Consider the following 27500-nt stretch of genomic DNA (forward strand, 5'->3'; position numbering starts at 1 on the left):
TTCTGTTGTCGACCTAAAACACTTCCTTATTTGTGTTCTGAATAGTTTTATAGACATCTGATAATCATTTACTTCTCAACATGGGAAGAATTTATTTTCTCTGACTTCTTCTCTCTGTCTCTCTGTGTGTGTGTGTCTCTCTCTCTCTCTCTCTCTCTGTCTGTCTCTGTCTCTATTTCCCCTCTGTCTGTCTCTGTCTCTATTTCCCCTCTGTCTGTCTCTGTCTCTATTTCCCATCCCATCCCATTCCCCATGGAAATGCATACATACATATATACATACATACATATTTAGTTTCATCTCCTAGCCATGTGTGTCAGTGAAGGATGTTCAGTTTTGAGCTTGTTGTGGCCCGCATCATACTCAGACCATCCTGATAGGGCAGAGCGCCTGGCCGAGCAGATGAGGGCTTGAGGGGAAGGGTGGGCGGATAGGCGGGTTGTGCGCCCGCTTGTCACCTCGCCTTGCTGGGTGGCAGATTGGGTTTCCGTGGTGATGCCAATCCTAAGCCCACATGACGGCAGTCCACAGGGAGCCTTTTTTATATGTCTCTCAGAGCAGCAGCTCAGAGAGCGCTGATCGTAGGCAATCCCACAGGCCGAGAGGGAGGCCAGTAGCACAGCAGGCCAATGAGGATGGGCCGATAGCACAGCACCTATGTGGCTTACAGTATGATGAGGGAGACTGGAGCCATGCATTGACTCATTTATTTTTAAACTTATAGTTTATTCAACAAATATAGCACTTACACCAGTTGAGATACAATAAAATACATTAAGTAAAGATGACATTTAGAACACATGTTTATGTTTTATTGACTGTAAGGATAAACAGCAGCCCCAGCTTTGTTAATGCTCTTTAAGACATATTAGTATTGTTGTCATGACATTTAATGTAAAACTATATATTTTCTTATCTTCCATCAGACTACATGAGCTAGTCAGTGTCTGTATGGGTGCGTGAGAGTGACGGTTAAATCATCGCCATTAAAGCTGAGGTTGAAGCAGGGGTGTTAGTGTGAGGAGCACTTGCTTATCTCTGTAGTTGCTGTTACTTACACCTGTGCATTTTATACTGGTCTTATCACACACACACACACACACACTCACAGGTACCGGGGGGTGCAGCTAAAGATGTGATAGGTGAATACAATTGGCACCTATTTACTCAGTTTACTTTGCACTCTCTCTCTCACACACACACACACACACACACACACACACACACACACACACACACACACACACACACACACACACACACACATACACAGCCAGCCCCTAAGATACCACTGTTATTTACTTGTATTAAACGTTTTGTTTGCAGAGTATCACTGAGCATAAAAAACATGCAAGAGGATTGACAAAGGCAAAAAGAATGAATGAGAGAGAGAGAGAGAGAGAGAGAGAGAGAGAGAGAGAAGGCACCCAGGCCAACAGCGTGTGGCCATCCCACAGCTTCTTGTCTCCCTCTCAAAGCAAACCCATCATGCCATCACGTAGACCGCACATTATCTACTCACGGTCAATTAATGGATTTGGACAAACATATAATTACGCCTCGTTAGGTTTTTCAAGTCCTCCAGAGGGCTTGATGTGTCACTCCCCCCCTCAACATACACACACACAAACACCACTAACACACACACACACACACACACACACACACTCACACACAGCCATCAATGGGCCTCTAGAGGCCTGAGGAGATGGTTTAGCATGTTGATAAATAGAGAGCTGGCATCAGCATGGGGCAGCACTCTCTCTGCTGGACTGTGTGTGTGTGTGTGTGTGTGTGTGTGTGTGTGTGTGTGTGTGTGTGTGTGTGTGTGTGTGTGTGTGTGTGTGTATGCCACCAGTATTAGGCAGCACTTTCTCTGCTGGACTGTGTGTATGTGTGTGTGTGTGTGTGTGTGTGCCATCAGCATGGGGCAGCACTCTCTCTGCTGGGGTGTGTGTGTGTGTGAAGAGTGCAGAATTATTAACAGTGTGAAAATAGTGCAAACAAATAACAATATAACAATATACTGTTATAGCAAAGTTCTCAATACTTAGGCTACACAGCCTCACAGCAAGCTGTCACATGGAAATGCTCTCCAGACTGCTCTCTTGAGGCCAGACAACCTTTACCTTAAATAAAGCTAGTCAATTAGTTAAATTGGTACATACCACTATGACTGGGGGGATCTACCCAGCACATGTACGATCAAGCATTGACAATACATACATTTACGACTGTAGACATACATGGGGAACATAATTTAACAAACAGGTCATTATTAATATTAATAACATTATTATTGATAATTAGATAACAACAGCACTGCAACACAATAATTTAACAGACAGCACATAGCCAAAAACCCGACACAAACTTTCCCCTGTCCCAAACAGGGAGTAAACTACCCGATTCTAGGGTGCTTGTGTTTCTTGGGGGAAAATGTCAAAGTTGTCCATGTTGGTTTGTGTTTGAGAAATGTAGTCAGTTTAAATGTTGCGGGAAGGGTCATGTGGGTTAGTGAAAAGAAGGGGCTACCTTTTCAGAGTATGGCATCAGCATTGGGCAGCATTCTCTCTGCTGGGCCATGTGGGTGTGTGTGTGTGTGTGTCTGGGGGTTTCAGACATGGGTTGGGGAGCACACAGCACATTTGCATTTTGCAAGGTGAACTGTGCTAAATCTATTTGTGTGTGTGTGTGTGTGTGTGTGTGTGTGTGTGTGTGTGTGTGTGTGTGTGTGTGTGTGTGTGTGTGTGTGTGGGTGTTTGACTTGTGTTGCCCCTGCCCCCTATGACATTATTATTTCCCTCATTGGCCCCTAATGAAAAAATGATTGTGTGACGAGGGCAGCCATGAGCCGGGATGTAATCTCTCCGACGGAATCATCTCGCCACATGCTCCGCCATCAATAACAAATAACAGCACTGCCATTACACAATGTTATTTCACTCAGCACGCCGTGGTTGTGCCGCACTGTGCTCAACTGTGTCTGTGTGTGTGTGTGAGAGCGAGAGAGCGAAAGAGAGAGAGTGTGTGTGTGTGTGTGTGCGCGTGTGCTTGATGTAATGAAGGACAGAACCAAGGCTGATTAGAGTGAGCCAAGCTCGGCCTCCATACATCACAGCGTCTGGCCTGTCTGTCTGAATGGCCGTCCTGGCCAGCGGAGGCCAGTCTAAATCACGCCTCGTCCTCTGACGCCTGAGCCCTGTGATCGCTGCTCTCCGCACCCACCAGAGACTCCTTTGTCAATTGGATTTTGTTTGTTGTTTATCAGACAAGTCGAAGTTGTTATGATGCATTATGTATTATGTTAATGGCGTCGGTCCAAGGTGCTTTCCAACATCGTAAAATAACTCTCAAGCAGTAATGAGACAAACTAGTGACACAGCCATAATTAAAATACTCACAGGAGGAGATGAGAAGGAGCCAAAATAACAAGGGATTAGCATTTCAGAATGATTAAAGTGGAGGAAGGACATTAAGTGAAGGTGCAGTTGTGCCAATGTACTGCTGGCAAACTGAGAAAACAGCTGAAACTGATTAAACAGATTAAAACAGTGAGAAAATGAAATAGTAAGAAAAGAAAACATTATGGAAACAATAGCAGTATGCAATCAAACTGCGGTTAAAAACGCTTACACCCATTAAGAAGTGAGCACAGTACAGGTGCTGTGCTGTACACAGATATCAAATACATTAAATCAGTCCAGCAGTCAGAGGAAGCAGGATATCCTTCTCATCTTGCACATCCCTATTGTCTGTCCATGTCAATTAAGATCAGTGTTAAACTGTGTCTTTCCCACCCTGTGTGCACTTCTTTAACGGCTTGTCCCCCCCCTCCCTCTTCTCCGACCTCATCTCTCTTGTAGGTGTGATGTCGGAGCGGCAGTTTGGGACCCAGTTTGTGTGCAGCGTGGTGGCGTCCCATGTCAGCCACCTGCCCACCACCAGCCTCAGCTTCGTCTGGATCGCCCCTCCGGCCGGCACCGGCTGCATCAACTTCCTGTGAGTGGCTCAATGTGTGTGTGTGTGTGTGTGTGTGTGTGTGTGTGTGTGTGTGTGTGTGTGTGTGTGTGTTTGTGTGTGTGTGCGTGCGTGCATGTGGTGCTGTGTGGGCAAATATTGTGTCTAACAAATGCAGAAATAATTACCACCCATACACTCTTCCCAGTCAGTGTGGTCACAGCCAGTTCTGGTTGTGGCCGGCCGCTCTCCTTTAATGTCTGTTGCTGTCCGCTTCACTGTCCTTCACTGTCCTCTCTATGGCCTTCACCTCCTGGCCCTCTCTCCCCTGTAACCTGGCTTGCTGGGTGGTTACCATGGGGACCGGAAGGACACAGAGGGGAAGGGAGGTGCAGTAGACCTGGGTAGAGGGGTCGCTTCGGGTGGAGGTGCGGGGGTCGCTGGCGCAGGGAGGTGGAGGGGTCGCTTCGGGTGGAGGTGCGGGGGTCGCTGGTGCGGGGAGGTGGAGGGGTCGCTTCGGGTGGAGGTGCGGGGGTCGCTGGTGCGGGGAGGTGGAGGGGTCACTCCGGCAGGGTGATGGCCAGACGAGGTGCTGTGATGTCCTTCCTCTGCCCAAAAATATGATTGATAACATAATCATGTTCCATGAGGTCGCAGGGGGGTTGAGTGAGGATGCTGGGAGGGGTGGAGTGCACTCACGGACCGAGGGCACTCAGGGATCGTCTTTGTGAGATGGGAAGAGCTCTCACATGGCCATTGTTTACCTCACTGAGGAGATCTCCAACATGGTGCAGTCGGCGTGGGATACGTATTTACGTAGATAGAGGCTCTGTTATCCGCAAGGGACATTTACTGAGATGCTCAGCACACACAGCATGACAATAACCCAAGCGTCCTATTGTGTACAGTGTATTTTCATTGTATTTTATATTTTAGCACTATACTGTAGTTTTTCTTATCAAAAAATCAGTTTGCACTATTTTCCCTGTATTCCAATGTGTTGCTGCAGTGTTAACTCCCCTCCCCTCCCCCAACACCGGTTAAACATATATTTCCCTAATACAGTACATGAAGTATTTCCAAAAATGGATTCTCTCTGTTTATTGCCTGTTACTGCATCAGTGCATTTTCATTGTATTTAAGCACTATCCTTATCAAAAATCCTTTTGCACTATTTTCACTGTGTTCCACACACACACACACACACACACACACACACACACACACACACACACACACACACACACACACACACACACACACACACACACACACACAATTTAGCTATTACATTTGCGCTGCGGTTATGAGGGGGGCCTTGGAGGGGTCCCCATGAGGCCTATGAGGGGTCCCTATGTCCAGATAGTTTGAGAACCCCTGGTGTACACAATTAGCACAAGCACATATCTGTGGTATACATTTTCTATAGGTTTCTCATTAACGGAAATGTTTAGTTTAACCATGCATATGTGCTATGAGAAAATGGTTCCCCTTCAGTCTTCTGTGTCCTTGTTGTTGTTTGTTGTAGGATGTCTGATTGTCTTCACCCCAAGGACACAAACATAGCCTAGGCCATTAGAAGGTTAAGGGGTTTTGTAACATCCTTATCTCTGTTAATACTAACTGGATGGATGGATCATTGTTGGGGGGGAGTATCTTGTGATTTTCCGTGTGTGTGTTAAGGGTTTAAGAACTGGCTTCACCCACAGATGTGTGGGATTGTTACTTGACATTTGCTGTGGGTAACAGTGTCCCGGTATCATGAATAAAGCTGCGGTCTCACACCAGCTGTCTTGGAGTCATTTTGAACACATATCCACTTAAACCCAGATCAGAATCAGAATCAGAATCAGCTTTATGGGCCAGGTTTGGGGATGTACGCCTCCTTGTTGTCCCTGTCAGTTGAACACAACATACCGTGGAATATAATAGATGTCCAGTCTCATGATATGTGATATGCTGACAGTCTCACCGTTCAGCCATACATCTGTTTGAATATTTCATGGAACCTTTCTATGTGTGTGTGTGAGAATGTGTTATTTCTACACATGTGTGGGTTGAGTAAAGTTGCATTCTGTGTGTGTCAATGCTGGAATGAGATAGATAGTTAGGGTTGGACAGGGTCTCTTAGAAGTAGCTGTCGTGACTGATGTGTGTTAAACATGTTTTGTTGGAGAACATGGCCATCTTGGGATCAGTTGTGCTGCAACATGGCTTCTCTGGTTTATGTCTTCTGGAAGTCTGTGGGGATTTGGGAAGCTACAAATCAGGCCTGATGGTCAGTCTGGTAGCCATTGATCTTGGTTTCACTTGCTTTGTCATTATTTTCTCTCCTCCTCCCTCGGCGTCTCATTCTAAACTCACTCATCTGTTTCTTACTTCCACTCCTCTGTTTCTTTCACATTTACCGCAGCTCTTCCATGCCTCTCTCCAGGCCATGATAAACAGCCTCGCGGTGGCCATCAGTCAGTTTGTAATTAGCGGCATCTGCCAGAGGGGGGGCACGATAAAATGGTGTGGGCTGGGGGGGGGGGAGCTCAGCACAACCCCTAACGCTGACCAAAGTCAGAGAGGCTGACAGCAATGTCACTCAGGCAGGCAGATAAACCGGAGACCCAGCTTGGCCCCCGCACTCTTCATCTCTAGCAGCCTACAGGCGCCACTGCCACTCCAAAAGAGAGAGAGAAAGCCCCACACTCACCACCCGGGATTAGCATGTCTCTTCTGGCAGCAGCCATAACTCAGAGCAGACGGGCTCGTGTCTTGGTGGCTCTTTGAAGAGTCGAGCGGGAGGAGGAGAGGACATGAGTGGAGAGGAGAGGAGAGGAGAGGAGAGGAGAGGAGAGAAGAGGAGCAGGGAGGACAGGAGACCGGAGAGAGGAGGAGAGGAGAGGAGAGGAGCAGGGAGGAGAGGAGAGAAGAGGAGAGGAGAGGAGAGGAGAGGAAGAGGAGAGGAGGGAGAGGAGAGGGAGGAGAGGAGAGAAGAGGAGGGAGGAGAGGAGAAGAGAAGAGGAGAGAGAAGAGAAGAGGAGAGGAGGGAGCAGGAGGAGAGGAGAGAAGAGGAGAGGAGAGGAGAGGAGAGGAGCAGGGAGGAGAGGAGAGAGAAGAGGAGAGGAGAGAGGAGGAGAGGAGAAGAGGAGGAGAGAGGAAGAGGAGAGGAGAGGAGAGGAGAGGAGCAGGGAGGAGAGAAGAGGAGGAGGAGAGGAGAGGAGAGGAGAGGAGAGAAGAGGAGAGGAGCAGAGAGGAGGAGGAGAGAAGAGGAGAGAGAGGAGAGGAGAGAAGAGGAGAGGAGAGAAGAGGAGAGGAGAGGAGAGGAGCAGGGAGGACAGGAGAGAAGAGGAGCAGAGAGGAGAGAAGAGAGGAGAGAAGAGGAGCAGAGAGGAGAGGAGAGGAGAGAAGAGGAGAGAAGAGGAGCAGGAGGAGAGGAGAGAAGAGAAGAGGAGAGAGAAGGAGAGGAGAGGAGAGAAGAGGAGCAGGAGAGGAGAGGAGCAGAGAGGAGAGAAGAGGAGAGAAGAGGAGAGGAGAGGAGAAGAGGAGCAGAGAGGAGAGGAGAGGTTTCAACCACCATTTATTGGATCATTCCTTAACCCATGATATCATGATGTGCCTCATACAAAGCCAAACACCATACAAACATTCATAAATACATTCACACATCCAGAAACCCTTCAATGTTCTTAACTATAATAGGAGAACTCAATTTTTAAACAACCAGCCACCATCCCCTTAAGAACCTCCACCGGGTCGACTGATCCAGTCCCCAACATCCTACTCTTCCTGGTCTTCCAAACAGCCAACTTAGCTGACCCCAACAAGAAATTCACCATACCTCCCTCCCTCCTCCTCCTCACCTGATACATTGGGCCCGCAATAAAAAGGCGACGGGAAAAAGCTACCCCTAACTTCCCCAACCAACCATTCAAGAGCTCAAAAAGCCCCCCCCCAGCCTTTCACAGTACATAAACAGGTGGTCCACTGTCTCATCAGCCCCGCAAAACAAACACTCCCTCCCAACTGCTGGACTAAGGTGTGCCACGTGTCTGTCTCTAGCTATGGCCCCGTGAACCAGCCTTCATTGTAGATTGGAGAGGAGTGGAGACAAGAGGAGAGGAGAGGAGAGGAGAGGGGAGAGGAGAGGAGTGGAGAGGAGACAAGAGGAGAGGAGAGGAGGAAGCATGCCAGTGTGCCGGATGACAGCCCTCCTGGCAGGCTGCGCCTCACGCTGTGACAATGGAAGAGAAGAGGCGTGGTGACCTTATCAGTCCCAACCAGTCACGCTCCAACAGAGCACTGAGTGAATGGAGAGAGTGAATGGAGAGAGTGAAAGAGGGAGAGAGAAAGGGAGAGAGAGAAAAAGAGAGAGAAAGACCCTCTGGGGGCCCTTAACAGCCTTGGCACTGGCTGCGGATGGTCGGAAGTTCAGCTTCCTGATACAGTTCACAGCTTCTGTCTGGAGCTCCAGCAACCACCCCGAGAGAAGGGCCCAGGCTGGGGTGAGGAGACCTGGGAGGGAGACAGCAGGCGAGGTCCAGGCTTGACAGGCCTGTTGGAGGAAAGGGGCACAGAGCCCAGATCACTGGTCCTCTAGCACCAAGATGTCAGTCTTGTTAGTCTACAATGCGGAGAGTGGCTCTGGCACTAGGCCCAGCATGGCCTGTGTGTGTGTGTGTGTGTGTGTGTGTGTGTGTGTGTGTGTGTGTGTGTGTGTGTGTGTGTGTGTGTGTGTGTGTGTGTGTGTGTGTGTGTGCGTGTATGTGTGTGTGTGTTTGTGGGTGTGTGACGGCACCATTCATCAGTGTGCATATGTGTGAGTAGTCGTCTGGCCCGAGCTGTCTGAAGACAGAGGTCTTCGCCTGGGCACCCTCAGGTCCTGCTGATAGATCACACAATGCTAAGCCAACTCACAATGCTAAGCCAACTCACAATGCTAAGCCAACTCACAATGCTAAGCCAACTCTGAGCCATGCTGACAGTGAAAGAGACATTCTTCGCCTCACTTCACCCCCGATCCTTGTGTGCAGAATCAGTCCAGAACTTCAACTTCCGCCCACTCCTGCCAAAGTGCTGGGCACAGGGTCCACAACGGCAACAATTTAGCCAAAGTGTGAAATCAACATATTTGCTGAGATTGTGGAATACTCTCAAAACACTCAAAAAAGCATTTGGAATATCAAAGATAAGGGACTTAACATTTAAGGGACTAAGAATATTAAGACATTTTAAAAATAACAGTCCAAATTAAGGTTCAATGGATCAAAAAGTCTGCTTTATTGTCAATTTCTTCACATGTCAAGACATACAAAGAGATCGAAATTACATTTCCCACTATCCCACGGTGGAGACAAGACATATTTTACTAATTAAGTCCACAGACAAACATAACATTCAAGTAAACAATATAAAAAGTAAATAAGAAGGCACATACAATGAAGAAATAAGAGCAGCAAAATTTGGGTTGAGATTGTGCAATTGTGCATACAGTAGACAGTCAATATAATAGTGCAAAAGTCAGGCCAATAAATGGCTGAGGTAGTTCTGTTTGACCTAAGTATGCAAGTGGCATAGTGGTGCAAGTTATGTAAGAGCAGCAGAAGTGTGTTCAGAAGTGTTTTCAGGACAACAGGACAACAACAACAAGTTGTAAAGTGTGCAAGTGTACAAGTGGAGTAGTGCAAGTGGAGTAGTGCAAGGCAGCCATTGTGGGTCCAAAGTCCAGGATGTTATGTAGCTGAGGGTGGAGGGGGGAGAGAGTTCAGCATCCTAACAGCCTGGTGTATGAAGCTGTTGGTGAGTCTGGTGGTGCGGGAGCGCAGGCTTCTGTACCTCTTCCCAGAGGGCAGTAGATCAAACAAATTGTGAGCGGGTGACTTGCATCACCACAATTGTGGTCGCCTTTGGCGGGTGAGGTGGGAGGTGTAAATGTCCTTCAGGGAGGGGAGTGAAGCACCAATAATCCTTCCAGCTGTGTTCACTATGCGCTGCAGGGCTTTCCTGTTGTATTCAGTGCAGCTTCCGCCCCGCACAGCGATACAGCTGGAGAGGATGCTCTCAATGGTGCCTCGGTAGAATGTGGTCATGATGGCTGGTGGAGCACTTGCTCGCCTGAGTTTCCGCAGGAAGTAGAGGCGGCGCTGAGCTTTCTTCGCCAGTGATGCAGTGTTGGTGGTCCACCATAGTGAGGAATTTACACAATCTGCATATATTCCAAAGGGTTTTGTCTTTTAATGCCGGTTGCACAAGACTTTGGACTTGGACTTGCATGTTGTGTTGAATTGTTGCATGGGAAAGCCATAACGTCAGGGAGCACTTAAGATGGAGGACAAAAGGCAGAACATCACCAGGTCCTACTGGCCTGCAGACAAATGGAGAGCTTCCCCAACACCTCTCTCTGCCTTTCAGGGCCGCCATGAATGAGTTCCTGCGCCTGCAGAGGTGAAACTGCTTAACAACGCCACCTCCCGAGCACCATACAAAGACGCCTTAATGTGTCTCTGCTTTTATCCAATCTCACAGCCTCGGGATAGCTTTGTGAATGTGTATGTGTGTGTGTGTGTGTGTGTGTGTGTGTGTGTGTTTGTCTGTCGCTCTGTGTGTCTGTGTGTGTGTGTGTGTGTGTCTGTCTGTGTGTTTTGCCTGGAGAAGGGTAGGGCTGGGTCTATAGGGATGATTGTTGGTAGTTGGTAGTGTCTGTCTCCTCTTTTCAGAAGAGTAAGAAAGGCAACAAAAGACTTATTTGCCCCCCCTCCTGCCCCCCCCCCCCTCCCCTGCAATCTTATTTACCCTTTTTTGGTGTTCTGTTTTGTGTCGTATCTCCCCCACGGAGTTGAAGCATCTGCTGAGAAGATTGCTTTAATTATGACATGCGTGCTTCTATCCTAAAGTGCTCCCAGTGGAGTGGAGCTGTGTGTGTGTGTGTGTGTGTGTGTGTGTGTGTGTGTGTGTGTGTGTGTGTGTGTGTGTGTGTGTGTGTGTGTGTGTGTGTGTGTGTGTGTGTGTGTGTGTGTGTGTGTGTGTCTGTGTGTGTGTGTGTGTGTGTGTTTGCTTCACTCTGTGTGTGACTGTACTTTAGTGTGTGTGTATGTGTGTGTGTGTTGTGTGTGTAGTCATTCTCCATACATGTGCAGGTTAGTGTAACCTGGATGAAAAGACTCTCTTTTGGAAGTCTGTGCACGAGTCCTTGGCGCACTAGTGCGAGAGAAGCAGGCGAGAAATTGAATTAAAGGAGAGCCGTGTGCGGGCATTGCTCTCATTAGCACTAATTGAAAAGGAACAGAGCAGCGCCTGTGATGACTGCCAACCAACCGGCCGCCTCCGTCGCCATCTGTTCCCGCCTCTCAGGGACGCGCCGTGAGGCGGACGCTGCCACAGACGCTGCCGCCGCCGCTAATGCCGCCGCTGCCGCCGCCGCTAATGCCGCGCTCAGAAACGATGTGCTCGTCGTCCTGCCCTGTCCGGCTCTCCCTCGCGCCAGCCTCGTGTTCCTTTTCCTCAGGTACGCTACGGCCCTTCCAGAGCTTCCGCCCCACTCTGAGGGGGCCAAACTGAACTCCTGGTGGAATCTTGGGCTCCCTTGCATTTTCAGCACTCAGAAAGCCCCATTTCTTCTGCTCAGGAAAAGAAAGATGTGACATGTGTGAAGAAGCAGGATTGACCTTTCATCAAAGGTGTCAGAGGTCACGATGGCAGGCTGACAGTTGACCTTTCACTGCCCCGCGTGACTTATGGAAGGCAGCAGAATGACCAGTGGGACAGTGGCGCTGGTTATTGATTCGCTGCTGGTTAATGGACAGTTTCTCATTGCCTGGAGCTTTCTAATTCGACATCAAATCACCATTTAATGAGGTCTCCTGTTGCAGGGGTGGGGCAGGTGGTTCAGATCAGGTCCGACTGATGTGAAAATAGGGACCCCAGCCTTCAGCACAGCCGCAGAGTACGCAGGGCAAAGCAGAGAGAGGGAGAGAGAGAGAGAGAGAGAGGAGAGGAATAGAGAGAAATCAATAGGCGCCCGAGAGACCACTATAAAACATGTGTGTAATGAACTGACTGATGATTAACACAGCTTGAGTAATTATTAATTATTAATTTGCACGATTGCTCTGTCAGTCCGTCCTGCCTGAAGCGAAGAGGGATGTCACGCTGCACATTCCTGTTTCTCTTGGTTTTCTCCTCCTTGCCATTGCCAGACAGTATCTATCCATCTCTCCTCCTCCTTCTCTTCTCTCTCTGTTCTCTCTATCTCTCTGGTGGTCATCCATCTTCCCCCCTGGCTCTTTCTGTGCAGTAGGATTTATTCAGCCCCTGCGGTTTTTATGGCCTCTCGTCATCTCCTGATCGTCTCAAACACTGAGACCCTGACCCCCTGCTGCTACCATGCTCTATCTCTCTCTCTCCCTCTCTCTTCCTATCTGTCCCCTCTCTCTCTTTTTTCTCTCTCTCTCCTCCCTCCCCCCTGCTGCCCCCCTTGCTCTCCTCCCCCTTCTTTTTTCTTCTCCCTTTCACTCTGCTCCACTCTTTCATTCACACTCTTGTCTGCATCCCTTCTTCACAGCCAAGATGCTGCCATTTTACCCATCTGCCCTTTGAACCACTGCCCACAGTGAAAACGCTCCACACCAACACACTCCCCTTTCAACAAGAATATCTAAAGCCAAGCAAAGCCTCACAAGCTGCTCAGACGAGTGCATAAGATTCCCATAACAGCCTCCTACACTCTCCCTGGTACAGAGCCGCCATTCACCGGCTTTGTTTTGCCTTTGAACAGGACGGGCCATTAAAATCCCATAGATCTGGTAAAAGCGGTCATCCCTCAGACTGGTTATCGGATCCCCACAGAATTACCTGAGCAAGAAACACTCCGTCCGGAGGGAAATGTGGCCAAATTTCATGTTTCATGTTTCACAGAACAGAAGCAGAGAGATGGAGTAATCTGGGCGGAAATGGCTGGGTCAAGTTAGGGAACGCGGCCTGGGGACTCATTTCCACTCAGTAGGATGCAGAACCCCCACACAAGAGTCCTCTCTAATGATCCTTTTAGCTATGTGTGTGTGTGTGTGTGTGTGTGTGTGTGTGTGTGTGTGTGTGTGTGTGTGTGTGTGTGTGTGTAACTCTAACTATATATTTGTGTGCCGGGAGGTGGAGTGTGTTCATTGTGGTCAAATTAAAAGGAGAGTGTGTTGCTCTGTGTTTTCTGAGTAGGAATGTGGAGTGTGTGTGTGTGTGTGTGTGTGTGTGTGTGTGTGTCGTTCGTCGTTCTGTGTTTTCTGAGTAGGAGTATGGAGTGTGTGCGTCCTTCTCTCCACTAATGCATCCGTGTATGACGCACTAATAGCAGCCTGTCTGTGTTTCTCACTGGCTGCTGATGGCGACATTCAAAAGATGTCCTGTCCTCTCCTCTCCATCAACACGCCATCTAAAACATCTAGTGCTTCTACTGTTTACGTAACGCCACTTCTCCAGCACAGTTCCCTTAGCAGTCTTTAGAATGAGTTGAGAAAAGATCCATAAGAGACAAGTCGCACAAGAACATGACCTCATGACCTCTCATTGTTGTAATGTGAATCCATAGTACAGTACCTGTGATAGTATTTGAAGAGTTTGGTTCTAAAACGCTATATCCTCCATTTTAATGAATTTTCATAAATCATTTGTTTTAATTGTGTTTTCCAAGTAATTTCAGTGGAAATGTAGTTGGGTATTGTTATTTGATTTATCTTTACTCAATCAAAACAACAGAACTGCAATTGTATTGATATGACCTGAAATACACAATTAAATAACATGACTCATTAATGTTTTCAAAAATGGATTTATAGCGTTTAGGAACCAAACTCTTAATTTTTTGCACTGTGATTCCTTAAAACCTTTCTGATAGTAAATAGGTTTCCTCTGTCTGTCTGTATTATTGTCTGTATCTCAGTACCCGTCCTCTGTGTCCTCGACTTGCTGCTTGTTTTCACTCCCAGGCTTGTATCTCCTAAATTCCTAATTACCTGGTAATTGTTGTCAAGGTCACTTCTTTTTCACGGCATCTCTTAAACGAGACTTTCCCCTGACCCTCCGCTAACGAGCAGGTAATTTGCCAACAAGTCCCAAATCCCCTGTCTGTGCGTTCATTAAATTTGCATGTACTTGGAAAGCACTCCTGGCCTCAATAAAAAAAAAACACTCTCCGGTTTTAATTCCTTTGTAGGAAGATCAGTAATGAATAGAATCAAACTAGCCATGCAGGCGCCATACCAACTAGAGGCCTCTAGTATCAGAGAAATGATGTCTGTGTCTGGAAAACTGAAAGAAAATCATGACTGACAACAACGGAAGAAAAGCGATGATTTGATTAAAACAAGAGCAGCAAGAGGGGTGGCAGAGAAAAGGAGAAGAAAAAGATAAACATTGTTTTCCCTCTTCCGCTGATTATCGTTTCTGCTATCACAGCTGGTACTCAACACGGAGGATAAATCAAGCAATTAGTCTGAATTATTTTAAAGGCGAGGTCCAAATTCATGAAATGAATGTGAGCGAGTGGCACCAGCTCTGCCTGTAATGCCTGGTATTAATCACCATTACCCACCCGGAGAAGGCAAGATGAGCAAATGAGCTTTTAATTGGGGATTTGAAGCGACGGGGAAGTTGGTAGTCGAGGCACTATGCATCTGCCCAGACAGTATGGTATAGACAGTATGTCAGTTTCTGTAGATGCACTATATATGAACAAATGCATATAATATAAGCATATACTTTGGATAAATACCATGCCTGCATGTGTGTGCATGTGTGTGTGTGTGTGTGTGTGGTGGGGGTTAATTTAGTGTGTGTGTGTGCACACTGCACATCTGTATTATGTATGTGTGCTTGTTATTGTGGATGTTCTGTGTACAGTGTGTGTGTGTGTGTGTGTGTGTGTGTGTGTGTGTGTGAGTGTGTGTGTGTGTGTGTGTGTGTGTGTGTGTGTGTGTGTGTGTGTGTGTGCATACGGAGCTATGTGGTTAGCTGGAGCTGTCAGCTCTGCACCAGTGGGGATGTTGCTGGTGGACAGGAGCATGTAATCAAACAAGGGAGCCTCTCCCCATAATTACCCCAGCAGCTCAACTCGCTCCTGGGGACGTCCGCGCTGACAGCCTGTCCCTGCACATGGATGTTACTGGCTAAGTAGGTGAATGTATGTTTGTGTGTTTGTGTGTGTGTGTGTGTGTGTGTGTGTGAGAGAGAGAGGGAGAGAGTTGGCAAGAGGGAGAGAGACGGACATACTGTAGATTGAGAGAGGGAGCGATATCTCTGTGTTGATAAAATACAATCCCAGCCTATTCCTTTCTGTGCTTGTCCTTGAATCTTTTAAACCCCCCACTGCTGTCTCTTATCTGGGCTCCAGCGTTGGGATGTGTGGGCAGATTAATGGGATAAGAAAAGGGATGGAGCTGGTTTTGGGGAGTTGAGTGATGGAAGGACTGTGTGCAAGTCATAGTCGGAGTCGGGAGTGACGCATGGGCCCTCTGAAGGGGCTTTAATTGCTTTTTTAACCCCCCCCCCCCCCCTGCCCCGTCTCAGGAAAGGCCAAATTAACATTTGACAAAACAATAAATACACGGGTTGTATGGCTGTTTAAGTGCTTGCATGCTGGGTGGGTGTCAGTATACATGCCCTTGTGTGTGTGTGTGTGTGTGTGTGTGTGTGTGTGTGTGTGTGTGTGTGTGTGTGTGTGTGTGTGTGTGTGTGTGTGTGTGTTAGGTGTGTAGGTGTCACACGTATGTGAGAAATCCACTTGTTACTTGTGAGTCTCTCCCTCTCCCGCCCTCTCCCACCCTCTCTCTTTCTCTTTCTCTCTCTCTCTTTCTTTCTCTCTCTCTCTCTCTCTCTCTCTCTCTGCAAATGAACACAACCAATAGTGTGTTTAGTAAATATTTCAGCTTCTTGTTCCTACATTGCCTCCTGTCGGTCATTACTTCTTTCCATCTTTTATTCATAAATACCAAAACCAAGTTGTGAAATATGAATGTAATTAGGAGCTGTTTTGCTCGAGACTCTCCTCTATGCCCTGTGTGCATGCCTTTGTTATGCATTCATAAGCAACATTTTAATTATTCATGAGCCATCATGAATATGTAAACAAAACAACATCTATGACTGGTGACAGCACGACCTTAAAGTGATTCGAAGAGGCAACATCGGCCTCCCGCACTCATATATTACCCACCTTGGGTTCATTATGTCCCAGTCAGATTGCATCCTCTCCAAAGGGAGATTCAACAGTTTATTTAAGGACTGTTGTGGTAATATCTGAATGTAGACTGACCTCTATAATGACCCCTTATTCCTTTTCTTTACTTAAGATTCATCCTTCTTGTGAAATCAAACGAACAACAGTATTCTCAGACACTTCTGTTTAGGATCCCACATGGACTGCACTTCAGCGTTGGTCTCCGAGGGGGAGAATGGCCTTTAGTCTGACCTGTTCCCTCCTCTGGCCTGTGGACAGATGTGCTGACAGAGCAGAGTCTGAGAGGGGAAAGGCTTCTGTCTTGCATCACCGCTGTGAGGTTTGATCCAGAGTGGCTCCGACAGCCCCTGTGTGTGTGGGGAGCCCCCTGAACGCATGTTTCATTTGGAGAGCAGAGAGAGGGGAGGTTGCAACACATAGCAGAGAGAGAGAGGAGGTTGCAACACAGAGCAGAGAGAGAGAAAGAGAGGAGGTTGCAACACAGAGCAGAGAGAGAGACAGAGAGAGAGAGAGAGGGAGGAGGTTCCTCTCAGCACCAGAGGAAGTGATATGTCTGGGGACAACCTGGTCGCGCATGCTGAACTCACCAGCCAGTAAAAGCCACAGAGGGGGAATGGTGAGCTCTGGCGGAAACCAGATGATGATGCTGGTGATGATGATGCCAGACCAAAGCCATCAAACCCAGAGAAACCCTCTTAGGCCTGAAGGCGCTGCTCTGTGCTGAATCTCTGCATTTGATTCCAGTGCAAATGTTCAATAATGAGCCGGGCGATGGCCATGCCATCACGGAGAGGCCATTAACTCAAAACATATGACACTTAGCGAAACGGTGAAATGGCTGATGGGAAAAAAAGGACCTCCAGTGCGATATTTACGGCTTTATGTCTTTGACAATAATGGGGCTACAATTGATTTTCTTTTCTCTCTCTCTCTCTCTCTCTCTCTCTCTCTCTCTCTCTCAAACCACCCCGCTTCTAAAGGCAGTAATGTATGCCTCGTTATGTTCAAGTGATTTAAGACTTCTATTTCCTTTCTTCTGTCTCTTATTCCTCTGCATTTTTCCTTTTTTCTTGTTCTCCTTCCATCTCCCTCTCTCTCTCTCTCTCTCTCTCTCTCCTCCTCCTCTCTCTCTCTCTCTCTCTCTCTCTCTCTGCAGTGCTATCGGTCCAAACAGCTCACATCTTTTTTTTGCGTGTTCGTTAGCAGAGATATATCTTGGCAATTCTCTTCAGCCTGCCCGCTTCAAAGCTCTGTCCACCCTCTGATCAAGCTCTGTCCGGAGGGGGCAGGCGGGGATAGAGGGAAGGGGGGAGGAGGTCAGGGAGGGGAGGGAGGGAGTGCTTCAGTTCAGTTCAGAAGATTTGATGCGGTGCCTTGATTAAATCAGGCCTTAAATCAGACCGCCCTTTGGACTGAGGCTCTGCTAAATCATCAGCCCTCAATGACAAACTGCACTGTCACTGACACAGGCTGGCACAGTGACACAGCACATTTTTTTTCATGCAAGTTGGCCAAACATTAGGCCCGAGTGAGAGAGTGCTCTCTCCTTCCTCGTGGATAACTTTGTTGTGGCAGGGATGGATGAGGAGAGTGTCCTCTTGTCTTGTCGTGTAGTCGCGGTGAAAAGGGGCTAGCCGTACTGATGAAATTATTCTATTAGACTTGGCGAGCCAGCTGATTCATTTAGCCAGATGCCCGTCCTCATTAAGCCGTAAGTTCATTAGGCTGTAATTACAAAGCAGTGTTCACTTATGAGATTATTTTGGCTGGTCCGTGGTGCCAGGGTCCCATGACTCCTCCCTAACAGCAGTGGTAGCATTTGAACTTGGGCTGGCTGCCCCTGTGGGGAGGTCTACTAATGACGCACGGTTAAATGCTGTATTTTAACACAGAGGTTTAATGTGCGATGGCTTGGTAATGTCAATGCATGTGCTGGAAACAGGTACATGCATGCTGGGAATGTGTCAGAATATGTGTGTGTGTGTGTGTGTGTGTGTGTGTGTGTGTGTGTGTGTGTGTGTGTGTGTGTGTGTGTGTGTGTGTGTGTTTATGTGTGTCTGTCTAGTATGTTTGTCCATATGTCAGGTTTATGGACTTCCTAATGTGCCTCCAGTGTTGGCTCTGTGATCTTACATTTGAAAACCTCCCCATATGCACATGTGCATCATATTTTTAACACAACCATCCCATCTGCATTCAGTGCCAATACATGTGCTAACATGCACCCCGGGCCTTTGACAATGAGTTAGTTCACCTGATGCAATGGCCAATAGGTTTCCATGCCAGATGTGCAGTAGAATCAGATTGGGCCAGACATGTATTGATCATCAACATCAAGGCCACAGTGAGTCTGTGCCCTTGTCTCAGCACACTGGGAGGGAAGTGGCACCATATTTCACGAACCGTAACATCTCTGTTTGCGATTAAACTCATGCACTTAACTGCAAATCAAAATGCAAATGTGGCCTAATTTTTTAAGCAGGGTTTTTAAACTGGATGGTGCAGAGCTCATTTGGAGCCAGTTTTAGCACATCAATCTCCCCTGATTTACCCACAGCTAAATATTTAAAGAAAGGGCTGTGCTCACAGTGATTTTAAAGACATTACCATTCTTTGTGTTTGTTGCATCTCCTTCAGATATGCAATTTATTATTAACTCTAGAATGGAGCTTAGCAAAACAGTGCAAGCTAATAAGTATTTTCCAGCCTGTAGCCATGTCAGAATTGCATCCATGTGAGTTCAAACTAAAAATTCTCTTTCCTCAAACATCTTTGAAACAATCGCAACCTCAGATGTAAGGCCATAATCGCTTTTATTTCAAAACTTTTATTATGGTTTTCAACGAGACATGCTCCAGCAGCTCTGAAGTATATGCAGACGGGCCGTGCTCCTCATGGACCTTTGGCTGTTTGGAGAATTCCTCTTGTTTTGACTTTGGGGGGACTTTGAAGGCTTATCTCCTGCTCCACTTGCAGTGGACCTCTACTCAGCCTCCTTTGGTTCATCTCTCAGTCCTATTATTCTGCACTGACCTCCTGACCTTTCACCTTCCTGTCCCCGATAGAGCCGAGTCCAAAGCTATGGCCAGGCACTCAGAGAGCGAGTGTGGTCTGACACACACACACACCACACACACTAATACACACACACTAATATCCACTGATATTAGACCATCTGTGCTATGTTCATCTTCATTTCAGGTAATGGGCTCGTTACCCCCCCCCCCTCAGTGTCCTCTGATTGGCTAGAATCATTGGTGATTTTGAACCTCTCTCTCTATTTCTCCCTCTTCTCTCTCTCTCTCTCTCTCTCTCTCTCTTTTTCTCTCCAGGGCCACAGCCACACATCGAGGACAGATCATCTTCAAGGACGCCCTGGCCCAGCAGCTGTGTGAGCAGGGAGGTGAGACTGGGAGCACTCATTTCTCTCTACCCATTTGGGGGACTGGCCTTGGGGGGTTGGGGTGGTGGTGGGGTGGGGTGGGGTAGGTGGAGTGGGGGCGTAGAGGACAGGTTAGGAGGGAGTGAAGGAAGGCAGGAGGATTCCTCTAGTTCTGTGTATTGCACTGTGATTCTGTTGAAGCGGCTGAGCAGCCTAGTCGGGGTGTTGGTCAGGATGCATGCAGGAGGCTCAGAGTTGAGCTACAGCAAGTCCCATTTCAGGTTCTTCCATACCTACACTCACTATGTAGAGTTCACAATGACAACCATGGCAACTTGGAATGCTCCACGAGTACCTGGACAATACACTCATAACGGTCAAAACTTCTGTGTACCGCTGGATACTTCGCTACCTCAATGATGACCATCTTGACAACATAGCAGAAGTGGGAGTGACCACCAACTTTAGATCAGATAATAATCAGATAATAATCAGATTATATTGAGTTGATGTTGCAAGCACAGTGGTCATATTCAATTTGTAAAAACACTACAGTACTTTATTGAAATTCACAGACTGTTTACTTAAATACAAATGTAAATATAACATAACTTAATCCACATAATAATATGTACATCATTTTACATATGTGAAATATTAAATCCAAGTGTACTGACGAGAGTATCCAGAAAGAGACCCAGTGTTAGTGTTTAGAGAAGGTTGCTCATTGGACGAATTTAGACTGCAAGAGCTTGTGTAACTACAAAATGTAACTAAAAAATGTTGTAGAGTTGTGAAGCGAGGTAGTGAATCCCAACATGGAAAGGTTTTTGTGACAGATTCAGTTTGGCCTGTAAGTAATTCAAGTAACTCCAAAGGAAATATTTAGAAGCATTAAATCATCTTAAAGACATCATACCTAAAACAGGTCTGAGGCCACTGGATGCTAACGTGAGTGAGTACTCAGCAGCAGCACACAGGCTCAGTGTGCAGACACTGCACTCTACTTTCCAGTGAAATCTGAAGCCCTGCAGCAAAAAGAAGTCAGACAGAAGTCAGTGGAGCAATAGCTGTCATTGGCCAAACACACCCACTCATCCCACAGTGATAAAGCAGAACAGAAAAACAAGTCGGTGTAAGGTGCTGCTGGCACAACCCCAGCGCACCGCAAGGCACTTACTGACCTCTCCAGGACATGGAGCCATCCAGCTAGCCAAAGAGGAGAATGAGTAAGTGAGTGAGTGAGTGAGTGAGTGTTAAAGAGTGCACAGAGAAGCGCCATGGAGCTGCCAACACGCGTCGTCGTGCCCAACTCATGTCATCTCGTCCGGGTGCCCGTCCTAGCTTCAGCCCCACACTGCCACGGTGGGGTCCGGTCACCTCGGCTTGCAAGGACGGCTCGCGAAACGCAACCACTTGCCCCGCGGAGTGGATGCGTGTTGGCAAGTGTTCGGCGCCGCTTGGCAAAGACACTCTGAACTTGAACGGGTGACACACAGCTCCGGAGACGACCGGAGGCGACCCGGCAAGGAGGAGATGAGATGTGAAGGAGAAATAGAACAGCTGACGGCAAGGAGAGGGGCAGAGAAAGAGAGGGAGAGGGAGAAAGAGAGAGAGAGGGATAGAACGCAGGTTAAGATAGAGAACGTACGAGAAAGGAGGAGAAGGAGAAAAGGAATGAAGAGGAGGAAGGGAAGGTGTGGGACGTTCCCTGTAAAATCCTTGTCAGTACGGGGCACACCATCTCTCTCTCTCTCTCTCTCTCTCTCTCTCTCTCTCTCCTCTCTAAGTGGAGTGGAAATGGAGGCCAAACGTTAATGAGAAAGTTGAAGGTCATACGTTGACGGTGGGCTGCCAGCAACAGGGAGATCAAACGCCATAAAAAGAGGAAAAAAGAGACGTAGAGGGAAGAGATGAGAGAGGGAGCTTGACCTCGTTACCGGCTAATTCGCCAAATAATATGTCACTTTTTTCTTTTTGCTTTTTTCTTGGTTTTTTCCACATCTTTGCTCCCTGGCAGAATACTGTCAGGGAATCTGAATTCCAAATGAGATTGGAATATGCCAGGGGCGAGATGGATAGAGAAAGAAGAGTGAGAGGAGAGAGAGAGAGAGAGAGAGAGAGAGAGAGAGAGAGAGAGAGGTGGAGAAAAGCAGGATCACAGTGGTCTCTGGGGATGTGTGAATGCACAGAGGTGTTTTGGAGCGTTCTGTGTCACTGAGTCCTGTCCCCAGTCTGTCATCCTTCCAGTGTCATTCTGCCCAACACACACGGCTCTGGTTGTTTGACATTCCTCCGCTCTCGAATCTTCAAAAGATGAAAGAGAGAGAGAGAGAGAGAGAGGAGCGATGACTGCTGCCCTAGTTGACTCTTTGAGTTAAGTGAACAACTCAAGTCAGGAGCCCGATGGAGATCTAAAGACAGGCGATGACAGACGTGGTTAAGGAGTTGGGGGGATTATTCCATCTCTGTCTGTCTCTCTTGGCCCAAACAAACCCTGAATGTCACACCCCAGCTCCACAGATCAGGACTAGTGGATTGACCAAATGGAGGAGAATTTGTTAAATGAAATTGCAAAGTACTTTATCGGTGGTATCATTCAAAGGACTTCCCCAAATGTAGAGTAAGAGCAGTCCTGAGCGTGAAGTGCAATAAGAATCCAGCCAAATGGAGCATTAGCATGTTTAAGAGGCAAAGTAGAGATGAGAGCTCAAGCCACTTCAAAGTTCAAGCACTAAGAGGAGACTTGAGCAGCTAAAGAAATTATGAATATCCTGGCAGGGTTATGATCCGTGTGTGTGTGTGTGTGTGTGTGTGTGTGTGTGTGTGTGTGTGTGTGTGTGTGTGTGTGTGTGTGTGTGTGAGAGAGATGAATGGGTGAATCACAGACGGAATCAGAGGAATAAATGAGCAGATTAGCGAGTGCTGAAGAGGGAGAGCCTCTAAGTCTACACTCAGGATTTGGATATGGGGCAGCGGAGGGGGTCGCCGGGCAGCAGAGTGCACATGAGTGGACAGGGTTCTGGAGGAGGACAGACAGGAGAAGAGGAGGAGAGGAGAAGAGGAAGACAGGAGGAGAGGAGGAGAGGAAGACAGACAGGGGGAGAGGAGGAGAGACAGGAGGAGAGGAGGAGAGGAGAAGAGGATAGAGAGGAGGAGAGACAGTAGAGGAGAAGAGGACAAAAGGATGGAGAGGAGGACAGACAGGAGAAGAGAAGGAGGGGAGAAGAGGAGGACAAACATGAGGAGAGGAGAAGAGGAGGACAGACAGGGGGAGAGGAAGACGGACAGGAGAAGAGGCGGAGAGGATGGGAGGAGAGGAGGAAAGGAGGAGAGAGTAAAGTCCTGCAAAGTCCTGCACATGAGTGGACATGGGCCTGGAGGAGGACAGACAGGAGGAGAGAAGGAGGGGAAGGGAGGAGAGCAGGAGAGGAGGAAAGAAGGAGAGAGAAAAGTCCTGCAAAGTACAGAGTGAGAAAAACAACTATGAAGAGAACTGAGCACCATGCAGAAAACAGGGAACATCGGAACATAGGACTCACTGGGAACATCGGATCATAGGACATACTGAGAACATCGGAACATAGGACACACTGGGAACATCGGAACATAGGACACACTGGGAACCAGGGACTAAAAAACAGAATGATTTTCATTTTGGTTCATTCTGAGTTCGTTCCAAGGCCTCTCATCTAAATGGGAACCAGTTAGAACATTATAGAAGAACAGTTAATAACGTTCCTTTAAAAAATGACATTGCCTTTACAAATTGATTTATGGCTGCTGGCACAATACTAGGCTTTATTTTGCCCAACAGCCTTAAAGCTCAAATCAAAGCACATTAGACACTGTGCCTGAATTCAGCCTAACCAGGCACAGAACTTCAGGCACAGAAATGTCCTTGCTTTAAGCCCTCTAATAGCCTAAGCTATCTCTGGTGCTACCAACTGCAAGACAGGCCTATAGATATTTGCCTAGTGTCTCTGGAACATAGGACAAATTGGGAACATCGGAACATAAAACACACTGAGAACATCGGAACATAGAACATACTGGGAACATCTGAACTTAGAACACACTGGGAACATCAGAACATAGAACACACTGGGAACATCAGAACATAAAACACACTGGGAATATTGGATCATAGAACACACTGGGAACATTGGATCATAGAACACACTGGGAACGTTAGATCATAGAACACACTGGGAACATCAGAACATAGAACACACTGGGAATATTGGATCATAGAAGACACTGGGAACATCAGAACATAAAACACACTGGGAATATTGGATCATAGAACACAGTGGAAACATTGGAACACAGGACACACTGGGAGCCCTTGTTATTTCTCCACCAGTAGAGACCTTTGAAAATCTGCTTGTTGAATGAATTTCATTCAAAGTTTTATTTGTCAAATTGAATCAAGACCCCAACTACTCCAGACATAAAGGCTAATGAGCTAAAATGGCAGCCTGCGTAGACGTACAGTATGAGCAGATTCCTGCATTCCCCCCTTTCATGTGGGGAAACCTGGCTTGGTAGACATAACTCCTCCACTGTCAGGTGGAGCGTTTCGGCAGCAACACATTTCCCTACCTCCCCCCAGCCACCCCCCACCCTGTTCCCTACATGTCTGACGGTTAAGCCTTGATCTACCGTACACCCACTTAGTCCCATTACCTCTCCGAGCAACGTAAAAAAAAAGCATGAAAACGTTGCCTTTCATTTCCCTGTCCTGTATTTGATGCGCAGCCGAGCCAGGAATGATGGTGCCGAGTGAGAAATGAAGCCCAGGCTTGGCATATGACATGGAGAGGACGAAAACTTGAGAAGAGTCTGCCTAACAGGCTGCCTAACAGCAGCCCGGGTGGCATTAGCCAGATAGGCTATGACAGAGGTGCTGTTGGATAGTTGGCAGCAGTAGCAGTAGCAGCAGCAGTGGTGGTGGTGGTGGTGGTGGCTGGGTGGCGATGTCCGAGGGCTCGAGCAGTCCATTACCACCCGCCGCCCCCTCCGGTGACAGGCCGGGGCAGAGTGGTGGCCACGGCAGAGCCTGTAATTTCCCTGCGCCCCATAAATCAACCCTTTATGGGGCGCCCGGACCCCCTCTCCTGCTGATGGATTATTAAAAGTCACATATAACTCACTGGAGGCCAGCTGTCCCGAGGGACACGCGCTGAAGGGAGGAGAGGAGGATGATCAGGAGGAGGTGGAGAAGGAGGTGGTGGGAGGGGGTCATTTTGACAGGCTGCTCGTCCCTCATCGCTGAGGGAACCTTGAAGTCTCTCTTAACTTGGCTAGCTGGGTCTCTGGTATGAGCTTGAGCACCTGGACCGGGCCAGTTCCTGCAGTGATGGATACTCCAGGGACACGGAGAGCAAAGCTCCTCCTGATAGGCTGCACTCTGGTTCTTCAGGGGCCTTTGATTTCTGCCATGCATCAAATCACTTGGCACCGATAACCCCCCTGATACTCTTTAGAGGGGTGTGGGCTCAGAGAGGAAGGCAGCACTGCCTCCCAACCGATGAGACTGATCTCCACCAGGCTTCCATGGGACTGTTTCTGCCTTGATGTGCTCAAGTTTTGCTCTCGACTTCTCTCGACTTTGGCGAGTCTCGGAGCAGTTCGTGCTGAAGGACAGCACGAGAGAAAACAACACCGACTTTTGTTCACTGTAGTCAACAAATGACTCCACTCAGTTACGCCCTGCGGCTCCCCTCTCAGTGCTCACAGGGGCGCGGCGTTCTGGAGGCCTTCAGAGCAGAGAGGACCAATAGGAAGGGAGAGAGAGAGAGCTCACACAAAGCCATTAAATTGCGGTCACATAACTGAGATTAGAAGGGTGGACAGGATGGGGTGGGGGTGGGGGGGAGGGGGTAAGGAGGGCAGATCTGAAGTGACTTGCGCGCCCCGGCTCCTTTGTGCTGGGATGTTGGGGGAATCTGTCAAAGCTTGAACAACACACCCCCCACCCCCACCCCACACACACACACACACACACACACACACACACACACACACACACACACACCCTCCAGTTCCCCAATCTCCCTGCCGCCACGGATCTGATTGGTGCGCACTGCCACCACCCTGCACTGTGTTTTGTGGAGCGTGGAGGTGGAGAAGGTTGGGGGTGTTGGCGAGGGAGGGGAAGGGGAGCGGAGCGGAGCCGCCGGTGTAAGCCCTGGCCTTGGAGATACAGGCATTAGTGCCCGTGAGCCGCTAATGGAGGGGGCGCTAATTGAAGTCTTTAGGAAAGTGAGAAGGGATTAAGCCAGCCCCGAAAAATGACTGCTACTGTCTGCTCTCCGCATGCAAGTGGGGCTTCAGAGAGGAGAGGGGGGAAAGGAGAGGAGAAGAGAGGAGGAGAGAGGGGGCATGAAATGTACAAGAAAGGGTAGAGGAGGGGGGGAGTTGGTGAGGAGATGTAGGGTGGGGGGGCAGAGAGGGATTAGTGAACTTTCTGGCTCATGTGGGCTATGGAGAGAACAGACAGATCTCCTGGAAGAGAGTGGAGCGCAGATTTGGACAGGGGAACGATAGCGAGCTGGCCACGTAATGAGGCCTGATTTGTTTTGTTAAATGGGGAGTCCAAGTTTAGACAAACGAGAAACAGAGAAGGAGAGAGAGAGAGAGAGAGAGACAGAGAGAGATAGAAACATAGACAGGCAAGGCAAGAGAGAGCAAGAAACAGAGAAGGAGAGAGAGAAAGGGAGACAGAGAGAGAAGGTGAGAGAGAGAGAGAGAGAGAGAGAGAATTGGTAGATGGGTAGAGAGACAGAACAGGGCTTGATTAGCATGCAGTCAGCATTCTCCTTCTCTGTAGCTGTGACTGCTGCTCTGGAGAGAAGCGCGTGCCGTGGTTATAGTGTTGCTTTTTCACAGCGAGTGCCTTCTAACAGGCTGTAATGGGCAGTGAGAAGAGGCCTGGCCTGATTGACGGACTCTTCGGAACGTGTTCTGCATTGCCGACGGAGTGTGGATTACGATGGAGAGTGAAGTGCTTTGATATGCCTTTAATGGGCTCCGGTGAAGTCCCAAATTACTCCCCCGTCGAGTTCGCTGTGTGTTTTTCGTGTTTGTGTTTGCACTCGATACTCCCTCCCTGTCCGCATGATTGGTCATCCAATACTTCCCGATTCCCCCTCTTTTGTCAAAACACTGTATTAAATCTCCAACTTTTACCGTCAGCATTTAACTTAAAAAAAGATACACAAGTCGCTGACTGAAAGGTAATCTTCTCTCTCTCTCTCTCTCTCTCTCTCTCTCTTCCTCTCCGTGCATTAGAAGTGGCATCAGCAGGGGAAAACTGCTGTTGTAGGAGGGAAGTTGGAGTTCAGTGAAAGTCAATTGTTGTGAGATGAACAGGACCCAATTCTGCAAATCCCCTGAATTGGGAGTTTAGTGGCTCTAAATTGAGCTGTGCCGTGTTAGTGAAAGAAAGTTTCTCTGCCTCTCTGTCTCCTCCCAGCTCTCCTCTCTCAGTCCAACCTGAGCTGATTCTTTCTGTGAGATTTACCTATTCAGAGATGGTGAGCTCCCTCGTGATTAAGACCATAGATTACACCCAGAGATGATCCTCTCTCTTGAAAAGACATTGTTCCCCTATTACAAAGTCTCCCAATCCCAGCACCAAAAGGCAAACCATCCAAATAGGACAGAAAATGACTTCATTCAGGTGTAGATAATCATTGTATGACCCAGATACAGTTCACATGTTAACTCCAAAGCTTATCATTAACCACAAAACAATGAGGAGTTATCTAAGTAGTAAAAGTTCACTATTCTTTCTGGTAAGGTGTTAGGGCTGTTCCCCACATCATTAGCTAAGTTGACCAAGTGTCTGACCTGCTCTAGTCTCTGCAGCCTCCTCTCCTCCGGTAGGGACGATAGAGGTGGTAAGTGTGTACTGTATGTGTGTGTGTGTTTGTGTGCGTA

At 48.0% G+C, this 27500-nt stretch overlaps 1 protein-coding gene across 1 annotated transcript in view; it reads left to right on the forward strand.

The window, feature by feature from the left end:
- Positions 1 to 27500, forward strand: part of reln (reelin) — a 132458-nt gene that overhangs the window by 51281 nt on the left and 53677 nt on the right. Inside the window, 2 exon segments of the mRNA XM_048256128.1 lie at positions 3867 to 4002; positions 19504 to 19574. Of these exon segments, the coding sequence (XP_048112085.1) occupies positions 3867 to 4002; positions 19504 to 19574 (207 nt within the window).

The sequence above is a fragment of the Alosa alosa genome, chromosome 11, assembly GCF_017589495.1.
Source record: "Alosa alosa isolate M-15738 ecotype Scorff River chromosome 11, AALO_Geno_1.1, whole genome shotgun sequence".
NCBI classification, from domain to species: Eukaryota; Metazoa; Chordata; class Actinopteri; order Clupeiformes; family Clupeidae; genus Alosa; species Alosa alosa.